General features: G+C 35.1%; 1 protein-coding gene and 1 long non-coding RNA gene across 7 annotated transcripts in view; both read right to left on the bottom strand.

The window, feature by feature from the left end:
- Nucleotides 1–1,385: 1,385 nt before the first annotated feature.
- Nucleotides 1,386–20,362, bottom strand: part of by (focal adhesion protein tensin) — an 85,411-nt gene continuing 66,434 nt past the window's right edge. For 5 of the 6 annotated variants that reach the window (XM_089704929.1, XM_089704952.1, XM_089704945.1 and 2 more), the window contains 11 exons: nt 10,296–10,896; nt 6,361–6,648; nt 6,003–6,128; nt 5,663–5,789; nt 5,288–5,442; nt 4,526–4,698; nt 3,897–4,152; nt 3,482–3,638; nt 2,761–2,933; nt 2,429–2,543; nt 1,386–2,269 (listed from right to left, as the gene is read on the bottom strand). In XM_089704929.1, coding sequence (XP_089561055.1) covers nt 2,231–2,269; nt 2,429–2,543; nt 2,761–2,933; nt 3,482–3,638; nt 3,897–4,152; nt 4,526–4,698; nt 5,288–5,442; nt 5,663–5,789; nt 6,003–6,128; nt 6,361–6,648; nt 10,296–10,896 — 2,210 coding nt within the window. In that variant the 3' untranslated portion in view covers nt 1,386–2,230. The remainder of the gene's footprint in view (nt 2,270–2,428; nt 2,544–2,760; nt 2,934–3,481; nt 3,639–3,896; nt 4,153–4,525; nt 4,699–5,287; nt 5,443–5,662; nt 5,790–6,002; nt 6,129–6,360; nt 6,649–10,295; nt 10,897–20,362) is intronic. The other variant, XM_089704936.1, reaches the window with a different exon arrangement.
- On the bottom strand, nt 17,220–18,462 carry LOC149490493 (uncharacterized). Its single transcript, XR_016316857.1, has 2 exons — nt 17,684–18,462; nt 17,220–17,409 (listed from the first exon to the last, which is right to left on the bottom strand). It is a non-coding gene; the product is annotated as an uncharacterized LOC149490493 (long non-coding RNA).

Consider the following 20,362-nt stretch of genomic DNA (forward strand, 5'->3'; position numbering starts at 1 on the left):
ATGGTTATATTAATTTAGTGATAACAGTAACACCCAGTCAGAAATCAAGGTACAAGTACAAAGTGTTACTTTTGTACCCGGTCTCCCCTATTTCGCATCCTGTTATTATGAATGTTACGTCATTCGTAATCAATAAATATTTAAATTAATGTTTTGTTTTATTGCGTAAACCTGATAGTCCTTGTGTGGCACCCGATTTCATTGCGATTATTAATGGCAAAACCGAGTTGAGAGACGAGCTGTACTTGCACCCTAAGTGCCATATCACACTAGCGGATTGCGAGCGGTTTCAAAGCGGAGCGGGTGCGCAACGAATACGTTGCGGGCGCGCAACGAACACGCCGCGGTTGCGCAGCGAATTCGTTGCGGACGCGTCATTTTGTATACTCTCGCACAAAAGCCAGCCCTTCCGCCTTGCCTAACTTCCATTCAATATTTCCATCGTTTCTGTAGCACTCAATTTTTTAACCGTACTGTGGAAATGCACTTACTTAACAGTTAACTAAAGATGTAATAACAACTGGAGTTGTTAAAAAAAGGTGCTATAAAATTGAATTACTAGGACTTTTAGAATGTACCATACATTCCAAAAGTATGTAACGACTGACCAGTATAATCTCTCCCATAGCAACGTATGTTATAAAGAGATTTTGTGAACCTAATTATGAGCAAAGTGATAGTGAGTTGCTGGTTGCTTGATAAAATTTTCTATTCACTGCTATTTATCTAATAATAAGATAGCCCTGTTTTAGTTAAGGAGCTTTAACATTTATTTCACTAATGAACTTTCTTAATGAGCAATTAAGTTATCTGATTGCATTTCGACCAAGATTTAATAGATAAAACAATACCCTAAACATTAACATGTTATGAAACTCGTAAAAAATAATGATCTCATAATTATTATACTATCACAAGTTATAAGTAACAACCAGCACGGATTCCATTTTGTTAATGAGTGTACATGACTGCGACGTAAACGTTGCGCATCTGCCACGCGTCCGCAACGAATTCGCTGCGCAACCGCAACGTATTCGTTGCGCACCCGCTCCGCTTTGAAACCGCTCGCAATCCGCTAGTGTGATATGTCACTTTATGTTACAATCATCATTAGGTCTCTGCTGGTGAAAATCTCATCTGAGCCCTCGTTTGGAAAAAAATATTGAACAAACATCTTATTTTTGAGAGACGACTTTATGAATAATTTTGTAGTTAGTCATTTCATTTTTTTTGTTAATTAATAGGTTATTGAAAGGAATAAGTAAGTACCTAAAACTAAAGGAGAGGTAGATAAGTGGGCGGAATTCATTTTTTTAATAGTGATAAAAGAATGATCTCCATAGATATCTAGGTTTTAGGAATGGTAAAAAAATAAAACAGTACACTAAAGACATTAAATGAATTTATTATAACCAATAAATACATTTTACAACAATAATTATTATAATTAGTGTTAAATTAAACTTATAACTGGGTTTCGTTGTGTACTTATAACACTGGTGTAACATTATCTACGATAAGAACACTGTTAAGGCGTATTTATAATATTCGATTCCATATAATATTTTCTCGAAACTTTCTGCATTGTCACTCATGACTATTATTTTAAAGGAACCTTTGCAAATGCGTTGTATTTATGGAGGCAGATAAAAGTTATTTCGTTGTACTATTGACAAAGCTTAATATATGCGCCACAAATAATAACCAAACACATTACAACATCCATGCATACTTATATCGTATCGTAATTATAATTGACATAAACTATTTATGCTTACATAAGCTCTATTTGAATAATTTGGATGAAAGCTAACATGTATGAAATTAGGCACGTGTCATATCACCACTATGTTAAACAATAATGAGACTAGTTAGTTTTTCTAACCTACAATTTATTAATACATAATATACCTTAGTTGTAGATGATTCATTAACTACATTATAATAAACAGTAAATTGTACTTGGTGAATATGAAGCGTATTCAAATTAAATCTTTGATAACATTTTATCAATAATCCACAAAAACCCAAGTTCATAAAATTACCGTTATATATTAATATAAATAAAAGTGGAATAATTTTTATAAATTAATAAAATATGTTTTATTTTCTTTCCTCATGTTATGAATATTAATTGTGTTTAACACTTCTTTACAGTGAGTATTAGCCAGCAACAGCCAATGGACTAATAACTGAAAAAAATTGCATTTTTGATTCCGTTTTTTCTGCTTTATATGATGTCTCGCTTCTGCGTGTTACCGAGCAAAGCCTGAAAAAAAAACAAATTGTTTAAAACTATTTTACAAAAAACGACATAAGTAATATTATACAAAGAGAAAATAACATAATATCTTTTTCATTCGAATGCTCATTCAATATTATAATTGTCGTACAATACGTATGTGTAATTGCTGCTATATATTATTACCTTGTTCACGAAATTAACGATAGCAGTAGCGGGTTGTTCCGGCTCTAGTTCAGCGAACACGTGGCACTGGTTGTCCGCTCCAGACGTAGAACGAGCCACGAAAGCGAAGATACGCCTGTGTACAAGAAGTAATTTATTAGAAACTCGCATTTTTTTATCATCGTAAAGAGATAAAGGAACAAGGTTTTCCAATGTTTTTAACGTTCTACATGAGAGCAGAAAAAAAATTTCTTTACGTAGTTTCCAACACGTTAGAACTAAAACACAAGGTTTTAACTTGAAAGATTACAATTAACGTTTAACATAGTGTATACAGTTTTTGCAGAACTTACTTCTCGCCTTGTTTTCCATTATCCACGTAAGTGTACCGCCTCTCGTCAGGGTCCAGGCCGGCGTAAGAAACCATGTTGGATGGGTAGTGTCGCCTGAAGAACAGTTTCCGAGCTGAGTCCGTTAATGTTATACCACCTCCGAAGACTTTGAAGTGGACCACATGTGCTAACCCCTGTAAAGAATGACATATTTTAGTTTATATTTATAAACTAACTAGATTTCCGCCCGCGGCTTCGCCCGCGTTTTCAAAGGAAAACCCGCATAGTTTCTGTTCCCGTGGGATTTCCGGGATAAAACCTATCCTATGTGTTAATCCAAGTTACCCTCTATATGTGTGCTAAATTTCATTGTAATCGGTTCAGTAGTTTTTACGTGAACGAGTAACAAACATCCATACATCCATACATCCATACAAACTTTCGCCTTTATAATAGTATTAAGATTACTTAGAAAATAATTGATAAAATAAAATTTTTATTGATTCGATTGCCTATTCTTTTAAATAATTTTATGTACCTACTTATTAAGTGGGTACCTGCGATACTATTTCTACTTACCATATTTTACAGTGGAGTTTCGAGATACCATTATACATAGGTATGTGGGAAATGTGTCTTATCGCTAAAACATGCATTAATTTTATTTGACAAAAAAATTGAGAAGGCATCCTCAGAAGTCAGAACTAAGTATATTTATGTTACTACTGATAGTATACATTACCTTTTTCTGTAAGATATTCTGTACAGCGCGTTTAACAGCGGCTGGTCCAGTCAGGGCTTCTGTATTTTCGGATCCCAAGAGGAGCACATTGCAAGCCGCACCCGTCGCGAGCAAAGCGCGAGCGGCCGCGTTCACACTGCCACCAGTCCAAGGATCTCTGATAAAAATATTATGTCATGTTAAAATCATTGGTAATGAATATCTAAAGACTATTGAATGCGTAAAATGAATAAGTTGTGTTTAATGTCTGTCATGAGGTAAAAAGGAGTCGCTAGGAAACTTGTATTGAAGCAATAACTTAACAACTTACTAGTTTAAGATAATAACCATTAACGCTGTAATAAACAATACATTTTTCATACTGTTTTCGTAAACCTGTCGATTTGATATTATTATACTATATCTGTTTTCTCACCTATCAGGCAGTTTAAGTGGTACAGGCAGAGCCAATGGCGTAACAGTATGCTGGTACACGAGCGCTGAGAGCGATCCGAACACGGGCTCGTCGGGGCAACCACGCAACCGCACACCACGCGCGGTCGGCTCCACGAGGAAGTGCCGCACGCCGCCCGCGCCTCCCGCGCGCACTGCTAGCCCGAACGCGCCCGGGAACGAGTTCGAGTCGCGCACTATGAACGCACCCTCTTCTAGCTGAAGAAGCGCGGTAACGGCTGTTGGGACAGGTGAAAGATTAAAAAGTGGCACGATGGAAGACATGCGGTGAACGATCAAAAAGTATCACTTAAAAACTTTATTCATATACATATTTGTTTATATTCCTAAAATATCAAGTACAAAGAAGACAATGAGTCTACAAATTCCTATGCGGTACATTTTTTTTCGTAAGGTAAAACTATTCCACTTAACTATTATTTATTTATTTATTTATTATTTTATTTAACATAGTTAGCTGAAGTTGAATAATATCACTGCCAAATATTTTTTTATACTTAGCAAATGTAAGTAATTGAGATTTCATTAAAGTGTGGCCATAGATAACACCGATTTTGTTCATCAAAATATCGTGGGTATAAGATCACTCACCGTCATCCCGTGATATGTTAGGCTTGTACCAGTAGTGGCTGGTATCTCGCGCGAACCGCACGCGGTCTGGCGCCACGTGCTGCAGCTCGGAACCGCTGAGGCTGGAGCGCCGCGACCCGTTGCTGCCGTTAAACGTCCGGTATTCAGACTCCGGGCTGCCTTCACGATCTTTCCTGTTGTTAAATAATTATGATAAACCGTTATACCACAGATAATTTAATACTATAGCAATAGTCATGTACAGTCCAATAGGGAAAGATCTGGTATCTCTAATCATTGGAATAAGTTAAAAGAAGTCGGGAATACTGTTTATTAATACGTTGTTTATATTTATAAGTATACTAGCGGTCCGCCCCGGCTTCGCCCGTGGTACATATTTCGCAATAAAAAGTAGCCATTGTCCTTTCTCGGGTATCAAAATATCTCCATACCAAATTTCATGCAAATTGGTTCAGTAGTTTAAGCATGATTGAGTAATAGACAGACAGACAGAGTTACTTTCGCATTTATAATATTAGTATGGATTTCTTTATTAAAATATATTTAACTGCTTTCCAAACCGGTGGTAAATTATTATTATTCTGTATTTTGACGATCCAAAAGTTTGTTGAATAAAGGTTTGAATTTGAGTCTACCAAATTTTAGACTAGTTATTGCCTAAGTACATTGACTTGGTATTTTATATTCATCTAATTTGGTTCATGATAAATACTTAATAACATGATAAATAATTTTTAGATATATGTAATATAACGACAGTACCTTGCAGATGGTGGGGAGCGGGGAGGTCTCGCGGATAGCGACGGGGTAGGCGTGGGGGGGTACGGCGTGCGCGGGTGCGTGGGGAACGCGGGCGTGCCGGCGCGTGACTCTGCGCGGGATTCCGCGCGCGACCAGCTCTCTGTTCGCTCACGGATCTACGGAATAACGTAACTTTTAAGAACAATTGCTTGCCATGAATATTGCTAAATTTGCCAGTAATAGTGTTTTCCAAGTTCTCTTAAATTAATTTACATATTTTAGCAATTACTGCAAAACAAAACTGAAGTCTGAACTTCAAATATATTTTACTGTACATATTTAACATAGTGTTATAAAATATATAATTTATATTCCTTAGCTTAGCTTTTTACTTACGGTGGAATCATTATGAGGGGGCTCTGCAAGAGACAAGAGACCGGGCGCGGTGGTGCTCGTCGGTGTACTGCTCGTACTCCACTCACGCATTGTCATCTTTTCATACATGAACTTTCTAGATGAGGTCCTGCAATGTTTTAAGAGTTGAACATTGCATGTACAATTAAATTACAATAAATACTTTTATCCAATTTTATTAACTACGACTGGATCTCTTGTTTGGTAAAGTCAATAGTGTAATGAAACTAATTTTTTTGTGGAATAAGACATTTAGAAATGGTTTATAATCGTAACATTTTTGCTTTTTCTTCAAACTATGGTAGTTTTAATTAAATTTTACCTGTCTGGAGCTTGAGGGCTGATGCTGTCTGTTCGGTGGATCGTGCGTGTGTTCACGTGCAAGGGGACGCTGAAGTCATCGTCGTCGTCTGCAAACGCCGTGGTATCGCTCGTGTATCCGTCCACACTGAAATGTTAGTAGAGATGGAGCTTTGAAAAGATCTTCAATTTAAGAATTATTTTGTTAATCAAACTGAAAATATCTTTGTCTAGATTTGGGTGGAATTCCAGGTGAAAACAATTTATCGATAAATGTTCTTATCTCGGTTAAGGTCAAACAAGATTTTGAGAACATACATTATTATTATTTTCATAGCTTATCGTATAACTCATGAACACTACAAAGTAAAATAAATTACCGGTGACTAGCGGACCGTCGCACATGTCTTGAAGGAGCGTCCCACTCTAACGGCAGTCGAGCGACTCTTTCTCTTGCCTCCTTCCTTTCCCTTAACTTTTGCTGTTGCCTTTGAAGCCATGTGAGACCCGAGTTAAATTCGACTCCACTCTCTGATCTTCTTGGTTCCCGACTACGAGAGCTCTCATGCCATCCGATCGTGCTTGTCGACCGCCATGTGTCATTGTCTTGTATTTTTCGCGCACTGCTTGGTGGCCGTTCTATTCTTTCCGCATCGCCGTTCATCCATCTAATGATAAAATTAGAAGAATTAGTAATTTTATTGCATTTCTTATTTTCAATAAGATCTTAAAGGTCACCAATGATTAATTCTCCATCTCATTACTCTAAAATACGATTAGCTTTTCATTAAAGCCTCACGGCTCAAAAAGCTTTAAATATAAAGTTTTAAATATGCGTTTATTGTTTACGAACATAGGATACAGATGTAAAGTTTACACATAAGTTTACGTTAGGAAATGTGTTTAGGCGTAGGTACCAACATCAGTCGCTTGCGGTGCGACAGTCGACCGTTTATGGCGACGATTATCTCGAAATAGCAACTTGTTTGGGTCACAGTAACGACGCAATCACACGCCATCAAACAGAGTCCAAATTGTTAGTGAAAACAAGTTATGACCGTCATAGTTGTAGGCAATAGCTTTTATTGTGTAGACCTTAACGAAACTATAATAAAACGTGGCAAGAATGATACAAATATGTATTACGGAAGTTGAATTGGAATCACATAATAAATATGTCTGAAAAGTGAAGGTTGTGGGTGGTAAGGTAAATATTGTGGCAGATCCATAACAAGTAAAAAATAATCAAAATAAGTACCTACCAAGAATAACGACATCAACGTCAGTTATATGGCGTTATCTATAAAAGCTCTTATGCAGCGAAGTGCGAACATCGCTTAGTAAGTGTATCAAATACAAATACCTGTACTATAAGCACTACATGTACAGGTAATGTAGCAGAACGACTGACCTAATAAATCTAACCCACTCCTAATATAATTATTAGTGTTTCCGTTTGAATGAAAGCTGACAAATATTTTTGATAATAATACATATTATATTGGTGATTTGATGAAAAATAGGGACGTTAGATTTTTTTGTTTTTTTTTTTTTAATGTAAGAGCATGATATATGGTATGCACAGTTCTTTATCATAAGCTCATTTGTAAATCCATCTAAAATATTTGTTTATACGTTTTTTTCATTTCGTAATATCACTACTATTAGGTACATGGATGTGATTAGTTAATATTTTATGTGTATAGCAATGATAGATCACGAACAATATGGATAAATAACAATATAACATAGAATTGTTTCATAATAGATATCTGATAAGATAATGAAAGTGATAAAATAATAACAAGTGATAATATTGGATTGCTGAGTAGACCGTTATTTTCTTTGATAAATCAATATTACAATAAATAGTTAATCATTACGAGGTTAACAAATCTATGGATTTATAGCTGGCTGAAACTTGAATTGGAAGAAAATACTAATAATGTATTTTTTTATATGTAGGTATATCGTATTAGTTAGTATTGTTGCGATAAAGGAATATTGTATCATTATCGACTCGACACTTAACCACACCCCGGACACTCCATACAAAATGATCGTTTTGACAGTCACACCGTAGAGACTGCAAATGTGTGTGTTAACGCTTTATGGTTGGCACATTTGTGACTAGCGTAAAAAAATTCTTGTTTTTCTGATGAAATACATCCGTAAACAGCACAATATCTAACCATTTTCTACGAAAAACGATAATCACAAATCCAAAACAATAAAATTACTTTAAGTCAATTTGATTAATGTTGTCAATCTTCGTTGCGTATCGTCCTTGCAGAAAAATATGGCCCATTTTATGTCTGATCGCGCGGGGGTGAGGTAAGTTTAATTTTGGCGGGAGGCGGAGAGTGTCCGTTCTGTAGCGTTTAGCTACTATTATGTATTCTGTGACTTAACGCCAACCAAATGACAATTGACTCGATCGGAATTGTTTTCCATAACAGCAACAAATATAAACACTATAATATATTTTTTGGATATGTAATTAACTCCTATTGTGACTTGATGACTGCTTTTAAAATGTTGCAATTATTCCTCCACTTTTTGTAATCATAATATTATATTTAATGACATTATAAGTTGAATCTTTCGTTAATACTTATTTAATGGATTTTATGTTATTATTTCAAATGATATCTTGTGATAAGCCGGTGCCAATGACATTTCAAGCTTGCAAGTTGCATCACCACTAATTAGAGAACAGACCCGCATTATAAGTAACACAAGCTTAAGATGAATTATTGCAATGGTAAATTACTCATATATCTATTTGTGATACGAATCCTAATCCTAATACTATTATAAAGGCGAAAGTTTGTATGTATGGATGTTTGTTACTCTTTCACGCAAATACTACTGAACCGATTACAATGAAATTAAGCACACATATAGAGAGTAACTTGGATAGGTTTTATCCCGGAAATCCCACGGGAACGGGTTTTTCTTTGAAAAAGCGGGCGAAGCAGCGGGCGGAAAGCTAGTTTTACATAATTTTGTATTGTTATTCAAATATAATATATATGTTTGTCTAATGCCGATAAAATTATCAAAATGCATCCCTATGTTTTTCTTTAGTCCTCTAGGTCTAGAAAGGTCTAGAAGTTTACAGTCTACGTAGTCAAAAAAAGTATGTGTAACGGGTGACAATTTTAGTGATAAATCGTGTTTTTCAGTTTTTTTTCGTGATCGTGAGCTTTTTTCGCTTTTACTTTAATGTTACGATATTTTATCCTATTCAGAGCTTAAATTTCCTGTATCTATATCAGTATATATGTATTCATTTCAAGAGCGACAAAATAGTTTCATTGGGATATAAACGCTTGTTATTCAATCAACACCCACAAGACAAGTGCTTCCCACACAGTAAATTATCGAGGAAATCAACTAATAGTTCGCAAAAAAAGGAAAAACAGTACCTACCTACTATATCCCTTTTTAATTTTAATAGTTAAATATAACGAAGTATGTTCATTCTCATCGTAACTCAAATTGAGTGGCTACAAATACAATTAATAAGACATAAAGATATATAGCACTTGGGCTTGTGGTGTAATAGCCGAGATTGCTCATGGGATATTTTATTACCCTTCTTCATTGACAACAAAGTGGGTCGACCGTAACGCGACTAAATAAATGAACCAATCGCTCAGTGTTAGTGCGGTGTTCAGTAATTGTAAATAACTGATGTTCCAGTGTGAAACAATGTTCCCACGAGAAATCTATGTCCAGCAACGACATAAATATATGGCTTTTCGCTTGAGCAATTAACGCCAAAAAGTAGAGTTTATAAAGCTTGTATTTTGCTAGCGTTGTCGATATTGTGAAGGTTAAAGTTTTGCTATAAATACATTGTAAATAGTGGAGTCTTAAATGTAAACACAGCACATGGGCAGTGGGCGCAGGCGCGCGGCCTCCACGCCTACAACAGGAACACATGTTTATAAGGCAGAACAAATGCGCGTTCTTTTAATTATTATTCACCACTAATTTACTATTCAGCTCGAACGAAACAAAGGTTATTATAATATATAGTGGACGATATGATGTCATTATTTAGTTATTTCTACTACTTTTGTTAATGGCAATGTAAATTTTCTATTACTTATAATGAATATTGTAATTTCCATTTTCGTAATTTTATTCAAACAGATCAATTCAAAGATTAAATATTTAGGCTAATATATTGAATGAACTAAGAAAATAAAAGATAAGATAAGATGAGGCCGAAATGTATGAAATAATTGAATAAACTACTTTTTAATTACAATATATTATGTACATATATCTATTTATTACTAACCTTCCATTTGTCAAAGGCGAAGCAGGTTGAGGAACTGATGGGGTAGTGGTCGTCGTGGTGACATCCTCATAAGTCAATTTTCGAAGCGTCCGTGGTGACAGAGGAGTTCGAGGTGAAGGGTCGGGGGTAATAGTCCGTTCATCATCATCATCTTCTATGGGTTGGTATCCCCGATCACTGCCCAAGGCTCGCCGCACGAGCTCGGGGCTGGCGAGGCGGTTGGACGCCCGAAGCATGCCGGGGCGGAGGCCGGGTGCTCCGTAAGTAAATGGCGCGGAGTCGGTGCGCGCGTGGTACGGTATGTCGGGTGCACGGTCAACCGTCGACTGCGGCGTGGCCGGCGGCGGGTCAGGTAGCGCGCTCACGGTACGTAACATGTCCCCTAGAAGCGCGTCCAGCTCATCGGGCGGACTGGGGGCGGCCCGCCGGCCCGCCGACGAGATGCCGGAGTCCATAGAGGCGCTGAGCGGCGAGGAAGGGCCGCCGCCCGCGCGCACTACGGTCGCGTAGATAGATCCGTCGAGAGGGCCGAATGTGTGAGCCGCTTCTGTGCCGTCCCCCGCTTCACCTCCAGAGCCTTCCGCACTGCCGTTATTGTCGCCTGTTGAAATGTTATTACGTGAACATAAAGTAATCAAACAACTGATAGCACAACGTTATCATGCAGATGGATTTACGTGTCGACGGCGCGGCGGTAGTGCGTTATATGTACTGAGTACGATTAAACACTAATTCAATCACAACGACATTGTGTCTCTGCACATGTGACTCTATGAGGAATAACTTGTGTTTGACTTGTGCGTGTACTACAATAAAACTTGATTACTAACGACTACATAGATACTAAGATAAATGAGACAGACACTCATTAACTGTATATTAGTGGTATCGAGCCGTGGCACATTTACGCACGCAACGAGACCCGGACCGTAACCATAAATGGACTAAGTTTGCTTCCCGTTACATGTATCCCTCTCGTCACCGTTGTCTCGCGGAATGCTAGAAAGAAGTCTCCTTATTCAGCGAATATAGAATACGGACTTGCTTGAAATAGATTTAGTGATGAATGATTCTTAGATTCATAATATAATTCATTACAACAGTGTCCATGTTTGAACGTAAAAATATTAAATAATACTGTTCACAATGAATTAATATTCCCTCGAGTCATAAATATGTTTCTCTATAATCAATTTTAGCTTAGCCTTCTTATTACATTAACGAGCAGATTTGGAACTTAAATGATTATCAAGGCAATGTGGCAACTCTCGGTTCAAGGTGATATGATGTCGCCTAACAAGGAAGCTTTTCGAAACTTCGTACTTATATGGTATTCCATAACGCAACAGCGTACTATTTATTCTTACAACCATTCTTAGCTAATCTGCATTTGTTTGAGATTATTATATTTACGTTTAATTTAATTTGAAAAACTGTAATAGGTTTAACCTATAAAGGTTAAACATTAAGGTGTCAATAAAATGTTTTAAAAGTGGATTTAAAAATGTTAATACTTTCTCTCTTAAAAAGGTATGCAGAGGTCGGCCGGAACTTAACAATGAGTTCTGGGAACAGCCGTGTGATTCTGTAAGACTTCATTCTAAACTTCGAATCTGAATCCGCTGTGAGTTTCTTGATTGGCATTCTTAAAACTCGGTTGATAATTCGAATCTACACTAGCGCTACTCTTGCGAGCGTGTTTGCGAGTTGAACTATATTGAACTCGAGATTTTGACAGATAAAGTATGAGATGACATAAAAAGTGGCATTCTTTAAGGTAATTCCACCGTGAGCTCGACGCTCACTTCGCACTCAAACCCGGTTCAAAGTGTCAAATTATAAGTAGGGTCAACCGGGGCAATTGCAACTATGGGGCAATTGCAACTACTTATCATAACTCATTTATTAGAGTTGTTGTAATATATCGCCATCTATGATTCAATAACTCAACGACTAATAAATCTTACAAATAATAGATGGCGCCACTACGATGAAAACTATTTGATTTATAGGCCATTTTGTCAAACCGCCATTTTGAAGTTGGTGTGCGTAAAAACAGGTGTCGGGTTTTGCAGACAAAAAAATTGTTTAGGAGTGATTTTTTGCAGGTGTTTTTGATTGGACACGATTATCACAAGCCGTAAGTTATTTCATTTATATTTTAAGTGCGTTAGTTGACTCTATTTTGTGTTATTGATGCAGTTACATTTGCCCCATGAAAATTTCACTATGGGGTTATTGCAACTGTGAGGTTAGTTACAATAGCCCCTTATATTTTTGTATGAAACTAAAAACACTAGTGATGTGACAGTGTCGATATTTTTAATTTATTATTTATCCTTCTTGGTAGTCAAAATATACTTTCTTTATGATTAATTAAAGAAGAACCATCGATTTTTTTTTCGATATTATACCCAGAGACGGGTTCGTAAGTAAAATTCAAATTAGATAAAACCAGCGTGGTTAAAGAATATAACTAAAAACGAGGTCGTCTTTTTTGCCTCTAAATATTTTAAACAATAGTTGTATGATGAGAAACATCTAAATCATAAAATTAGGTAGACATGTTTAATGTTTAACTACCGAGCAGTGAATGAACGTGTAAAACAAATGATCAATAAACTGAATTCTAATTGAATGCTAAATTATTTATTTATTTATTATTGCTTAACATATTAATGCTGCAGGCCGTAACGGCATGTTGCAGTCAAAGTAGTAAGTGTTTATTACTATACTTCAATGGTATTTCAGATGGTGAGGAATTACAAACGCAAAAAAGAAGTTGGCTACTCGCAAGATGATCTTATGAAAGCATTGGAAGCTGTGCGTAGTAAAAAATTAAATAGTTATGCAGCCGCTGCAGAGTATGGGGTGCCGAGATCAACTATTGTACATCGTATATATGGAACGAGAGGTGCTAAAATGCCGAAACCTGGCAGACCAGGTGTATTTTCCAAAGAAATGGAACAAAAAATTGCAAATTACTTTTAAAATTACTGTTAAAACTGTATATTCCTGAAAAATGTGATTGCTGTGTAAGATTTTTTATAAAGAGACTAGAGACTTAAATGTTGTTAAAACTTTATATTCCTGAAAAATGTGATTGCTGTGTAAGATTTTTTATTCCTGAAAAATGTGATTGCTGTGTAAGATTTTTTATAAAGAGACTAGAGACTTAAATGTTGTTAAAACTTTATATTCCTGAAAAATGTGATTGCTGTGTGTTAGATTTATTAGAGACTTACATATTGTTAAAACCTTATAGGTATTCTTAAAAAAATGATTGTTGTGTACGATTTTTTTGTAGAGACTGTTAAATAAGTAAGCCAGGGTATTATTTTAGATGATAAGAATTTGTTTTTTTCATTGTTTACGAAACCAAAGTTGTGAATCTCTTATGTAAAACTAAGTAGGATAGTTCTGTGATTGTCCAAGTAATTTTTAATAAACGGTTGATTAACTAATAAACGTATTTTGTTTGGTTTACGTTTATAACAATACTAGATTTCCGCCCGCGGCTTTGCCCGCGTTTTCAAAGGAAAACCCGCATAGTTCCCGTCCTCGTGGGATTTCCGGGATAAAACCTACCCTATGTGTTAATCCAAGTTACCCTCTATATGTGTGCTAAATTTCATTGTAATCGGTTCAGTAGTTTTTACGTGAAAGAGTAACAAACATCCATACATCCATACAAACTTTCGCCTTTATAATATTAATAGGATTTAACACAAAGAATATTATTTGTTTTGACCAAAAACTAAAATTGACTTAGTAGGTAGGGGCATTGTAATTTTTTTTTGTTGCGATTTAAAGTGGTAAATCAAAGTACCTACATGAGTTTTTCCTCTAAATAATGCGGCGCCATCTACGATCGCAACGTTATTGTAGCAATAGTTCCCTTATACACAATAGTACGATACAAATCACACGCAGAATAATAAAAAAATATCGATGAATAAGTTTTTTGCATTCCCCACACTAATTCTCTAACAAATAGTTGCATTTGCCCCACATTTAGAAAAATAAGATTTTTCCTGAAAACTCGTCCTTGCTACACGGTAATCCAGTTCAAAATCCTATGAATAACATGAAATCTCATAAATATATTCTATATTCGTTGTTTTATATGAAATAGAAGAAGAGCTATGGCAGTTAGTTGCATTTACCCCCGACATGGGGTTAATGTAACTTTTTCTACCAATTTTAGGAAATATTCTCACTACCAGTTATTTATAAGACTACTGTATTGCTTGTTTGGTTTAAAATAATCTTGAATAAATACAAAAAACAATAAATGGGTCAAATAAATGACCAAATATAAAAGGAGATAACTGCAACCGATCAAACTTGAGACTTGTTATTTTTTAGTTGCATTTGCCCCGGTTGACTATATCTATTTTACGAGTGAAAATAGAAGAAATCATAGTTAGATAGTGTTTATATAAAGTTTTTAAAGTGAATAAGTGCCTACCTAATTAAGCGATAACGATGGCAAGAATGTTTTTGTATAAATCTATATTAGAAGAAGCTCACGCTTTGGATAAACTAGAAAAGCGTCGACAATCTACCAAAATTCGAAGTTTATCTTTATTAACCCGAGATGACGACTATGTGAGCGTGTATAGATTGTCAAAGGAGTTAATTGACCAACTGGAGTATGAGTTACTGCCTCTGATAAAGCCCACAAAACGTCTAGGAAAAGGACTTTCAATTCGTGTAAAAGTAAGTTTATTTTACTAAGTACCTATAAAGTTAATTTTGTAAGTATTTACACAGTTTATAGCGGAAAGATTTGTAACCAAGCATACCATACCTAATTTAAGAAAAACACTTCATATTAAGGAGTATTTTATTCCCTTTGTGGATTCCCCGCTAGCTGTACTCATATATATGTTTTCATGTTAGTCTAAGGTACCTATAGTTATAATATTGGTATTCTATTCAGCATGAAAATAACCAAATTGGTCCCTTTGTTGTTTTGACTAGATCCAGGTAAAGTAGGTATTTATTTTTTTATTGATTTATTGTTTCAGATATTATGCACCTTGTCATTCTTGGCTAATGGCAGTTATCAGAAAATTATTAAAGAAAACATAAGAACCTATTTATCGCAACCATCAGCATCTCGTTGCATAAATGAAGTAGTGGAAGCTCTGAATAATCCGGCCATAGTAAGAAAATATATAAGGTTTCCTCAAAATATACAAGAAAGACAAATGTTAAAAGAAAGGTTAGTAGGTATAATATATTATAATTAAAGTGACCCTTTGATTTTTTTACATTTTTACAAATTACAGGTTCTACAAAAAGTTTGGCTTTCCAGCAGCTCTTGGGTGTATTGATGGCACTCTGGTGGCAATGAAAAAACCAGCAGAGAATGAAGAACGTTTCTACTGCCGCAAAGGCTACCATGCAAGAAATGTGCAATTGGTAAAATGGATTTCAATGTTGTAATCAATTATCATTAGGTATTCAATTATCTTTATTATATTTTTTTTTTCAGATTACAGATGCAGATTTAAATATTTTAAATGTGGATCCAACTTATGGTGGAGCTACTCATGATAGCTTCATTTTTAATTATGGTGTTATAAAAGAACACTTAGAGGCATTAACAAATGCTGGTGAAGAAGTTGTTTTGCTCGGTAAGTTAATCCCTCCCTGCCCCTACTTCAGAATATAAGCCTAATTACTAGGTATAAAAACTACATAGTTATGTTTTTTTTCAGGTGATTCAGGATATGCTCAGCGCGCCTTCCTTATGACACCAATTAGTGGCGCTGAAGATAATTCCCCAGAAGCTTATTATAATGAGCGTCATTTAACTGCTCGTAATTCAGTAGAGAGAACAATAGGCCTCCTAAAAGGACGATTTAGGTGCTTATTAGTGCACAGAGTGCTCAACTATCATCCAGACGTAGTTGCAAAAATAGTTATCGCATGTTGTGTTTTGCACAACATGTGCAATCGCGCAGGAATGCCGGCATTCACAATTTCGGAAGAAGAGCGACTAGAAGAGCTTCAAACAATTGCTGAAGTTCAAAGGAGGCAAACTAGGGATTTGCCATCTAACACCGATTTAGCTCTAGGGCAATTACATAGGCGAAACATAGTGAATAGGCTTTGGCGTTCACGTCATAATTAATTTGATCCTGGCAGCTCAGCAGCAGCACTTATTTGTAATCTTTAACTTCTTCTATCCACGTGTTAGGATATGATTCATCTATTTTATTCCTGATAGTTTTTTTATTTTATTGTGTTCGTTTTGCCTTAGCTAAGCTTTTACTCTCTTTGTTCAGATTTGTTAGTTTGTAAGACAATATAGAAGTAACCCAGCTTTATAGCTTTCTTTTTATACAGATTTTTCCATACTCCTTGTTTGTGAATGTGAGAACATAGTAGGTCGTGTGTTTATATATATTTCTTCTTTTGTAGTGCTAATTTTCGTAAGGACTTTCCCCTTATTACCAGACCTACGTTTTTCTCACATATCTAAGTACCTATTCAAAATTTGTAACAATCAGTTTGTAAAACTATACCATATTTTAAAAGAGTAACCATGGAGTTTCTTGCCGGTTCTTCTCCATGGAATCGACCAACCCGAACCGAGCACCTAAGTGAAATAAAAATATTCGATTTTGATTTTGGTGTTGTTTATTGTATGTATTCTGTGGTGTGTGAGGCGGGTCTTTCAATAAAACTGCGCTAGTATTCGTTAAAAGTGTTTAATTTAAATATTAAAAAAACTTACAGAACTTAAAGTAAGATTTTTAGTTTTTAAAAAACTAAAAATCTTACTTTAAAAACTAAAAATCATACTTTAAAAACTAAAAATCTTACTTTAAAAACTAAAAATCTTACTTTAAAAACTAAAAATCTTACTTTAAAAACTAAAAATCATACTTTAAAAACTAAAAATCTTACTTTAAAAACTAAAAATCTTACTTTAAAAACTAAAAATCTTACTTTAAAAACTAAAACACGACTCATACTGCTACACCCTATCTCTATTTTTGGCCTCTGCCAATGCTTGCAGCCCTTTCCCGACTGCAGCCACAGCTTCAGCTAAAATTTTATCCCTCTCTGCACTCCTCTCCAGAAAGGACTGTAAGATCTGTGATGTGATCAGACCAATACTATAATCAGACATTTATTTAAAGAAATTATAAAAAATTGCTGTTATTAAATACACATGTATTTTTTAAACTACATTAAAATCTCCATTTCCTTATTATTCAAAGTCAAGTATTGAGTAAAATTACGTAAAATTAAAATAAGATATTTATGAAATCAAGGAACACACTTGAAACCAAGATTATCGCATATTTTAAGTGGTTTGCTTTATGGAATGTTAAGTGGTTCTAACATGTAAAAAAAGCACTGCTAACCTTGGTCCACTGTTTGTAGGTTTTGATGGTGCCACCTATACTATTGAGGCGCACGGCTAGTTCCTCCCACTGGCGTCGACTTCGCTCTCTGGCATTTTGAGTTCTCAAGAAACCCTTCGCCATGCCAGGGTTTCTTTCCATAAACTCTATCAGAGTTTCAACCTGAGCCGACGATGGGTGAGAGGAACGTGTTTCATTTGGATTTTGGACTGAAACATTATTGTTGGATTAGAAAACAAAATAAACATTTCTTTAATTAATATTATTTTTGAACTTTACAACAAGAAATATAAACTTACTTCATGATTATTTCACAATAATTAACGGCACTGAACGATAAAAAAACAAACAAAATGCAAACAAAACAATGCAAGGACGAGATGAAAATATTGTCCACAGATTAATAATGATGTTGGCTGTCAGTAATTTTGGTAAGCATAGATTATATTCACGACACGAATTTAGAGTTTTCTGTTTATTTTTTACTTATTAGCTGCCTCAAATTCCTTAAAATAATAGATTGTAATTTAAACATCATATTTAGCTAAAATTCTGTGTCAAAAACTGATAAAATAAAAAACCGATAAATGTCGAATTACATTTTGTCGAGTGTGGTAGTCACTAGTACAGTATTGGTCGCTTTGGAGCTCACTTCACTTCGCAAGTGATTAGGTGATGCTTACAGAATGCAAAATCAAGGTCATTTTGAACCTTATGCGAAGTGAGAGTGAATAGCGACGTGATATGCGAGTTGTTGTCTGAATTTTACAGAATCGACGTGCAGTGTATCTAGAGAACAAATATGTAGAGCAAAAATCATGCAATAATATAAGAAGAGAAAAAAATATATGAATGAAATAGATTCCCTTATTTTTATGAATAGAACTATTTAAAGAGAGAAAAATAGAATCTTTTACTCTCATTTTACTTCGTTGTACCTCACAACAAGCTGAGAAATGAAACTAAACGTGAACATGTCAATAGCGCAATTAGCATAAAGAAATCAACGTCAACATGATGACCGTATTATGGAATACGTAGTTATTTCTGTGATGTCAACGAAAATAAATCGAACTGAGTTGAGAGGGCTACTGTTACGAAAGCGGATAGCCGCAGGAAGAGGATGCTGCCGATGTGCCTGACGCCAAAATGTACGCTCCAATTACGTCACATTGCAAAACAAACTAATTTTATTCTTAATTAGACAAAAAAATTTTAACATTCATAAAAACTCGCAAAAAGTGAAGGTTTGCATAATAAACATTCTTCGAACGAGTTCTTTTAATAAGCTGTTAAAAATCTGGTTTTTTGAATATTGATTATTATTGATGTTTGCTCCAATAAAACAGCGGATGTGTAAATTTTTAGAAAATGTTCTTGTTTTATTTGCTAGAGTTTGAATTTGTTTTTTGTAAATTAAATGTAGCGTCCAAATATTTATATTTACTCCTTTTATGATATCTATACAATGCTATCAAAGAGATAAAGGTACTACAAATCACGAAATGTATTTGTAAAATTGATAAATACAAGAACTGGGCCGGTGTGAAGGTGAACGCTTGCTCGTGACGGCTCCCAATGATGTCATCGCGCCTCTACCTCCTGTTTCTACGAACCTCTAAGCACCATATTATTATTCAACCTTATCCACCAGGTTATCTTATACGTTGCCGAACTTAGCTTGAAATTGCAACCTGTTTGAGGCTTTTACCTTTTTTAGTCATTTAAAATATGATGGAGTTTATGGCTTATGAGAAACTTTAAAACATTTGCTCAGGTTTATACCTATCGATTGAATATAAAAGACATGTCGTGATCTAATGTGTAATATTCTATGTTAATTAACGTTAAGTAAGTTATGGCAAAAAATCACAATGCCCTTGTGTTTACCGAGGAATTTTATTTTATTAGATAATCGATACTTTCAATCGATCAATCAGAAGAGTATTAATGTTTATGGAACGGTTGTCGGTTTAAGTGTAGTTTCGTTCTATTTTAAGTTCCAAATAATTTCCATCGTAACATTAAACACAATAAATAACTAAAGTATTACTCACAGAAATTTCATGAGTCTTGTCATATCTTACATATTTTGATAACAGAAACACATTCCCATTGACCGAAAGCACATATTGAAAGCGAAAGTGGCTCTTAAATACGCGAGTTGACACTTAGCACTAACATATACGAGTGTAGGCACACGTGCGCGGTCGGTGCACATGCAGTATTGACTGATTGAAAGATTTAATGAGTTGGATAATATCTTGATAAACTCGTTTCTGAAGCATTTATTTATGATAAAAATGAATACAGCGTCCGTTATTTCATATTACGAGAACATATTTTATCTATAACAGCAACTAAATAAAACCGGCCAAGTGCGAGTCGGGCTCGCGCACAAAGGGTTCCGTAGCAGCAAATATAATAAATTACAGTTAAATCAACCTATCTCAAAAACTATAAGAGATACTTTGATCAAACCAAAAATCGTTGAAAGAGTTAATTAGCATGCATCACCTCTATTTTTTTTTGAATTTTATACCCCGTAGTTATAAAAATAGAGGGGGGGGGACATACTTTTTACGACTTTGAGAGCTGATATCTCAAAAACCGTTCACTTTAAGAAAAATGTTTTTTAGAAAACTTTATATCATTTTAAAAGACCTTTCCATTGATACC

The sequence above is a fragment of the Colias philodice genome, chromosome 2, assembly GCF_061535455.1.
Source record: "Colias philodice isolate Cphi_HAF_F1 chromosome 2, ilColPhil1 Martin Lab GWU primary, whole genome shotgun sequence".
Lineage (NCBI taxonomy): Eukaryota > Metazoa > Arthropoda > Insecta > Lepidoptera > Pieridae > Colias > Colias philodice.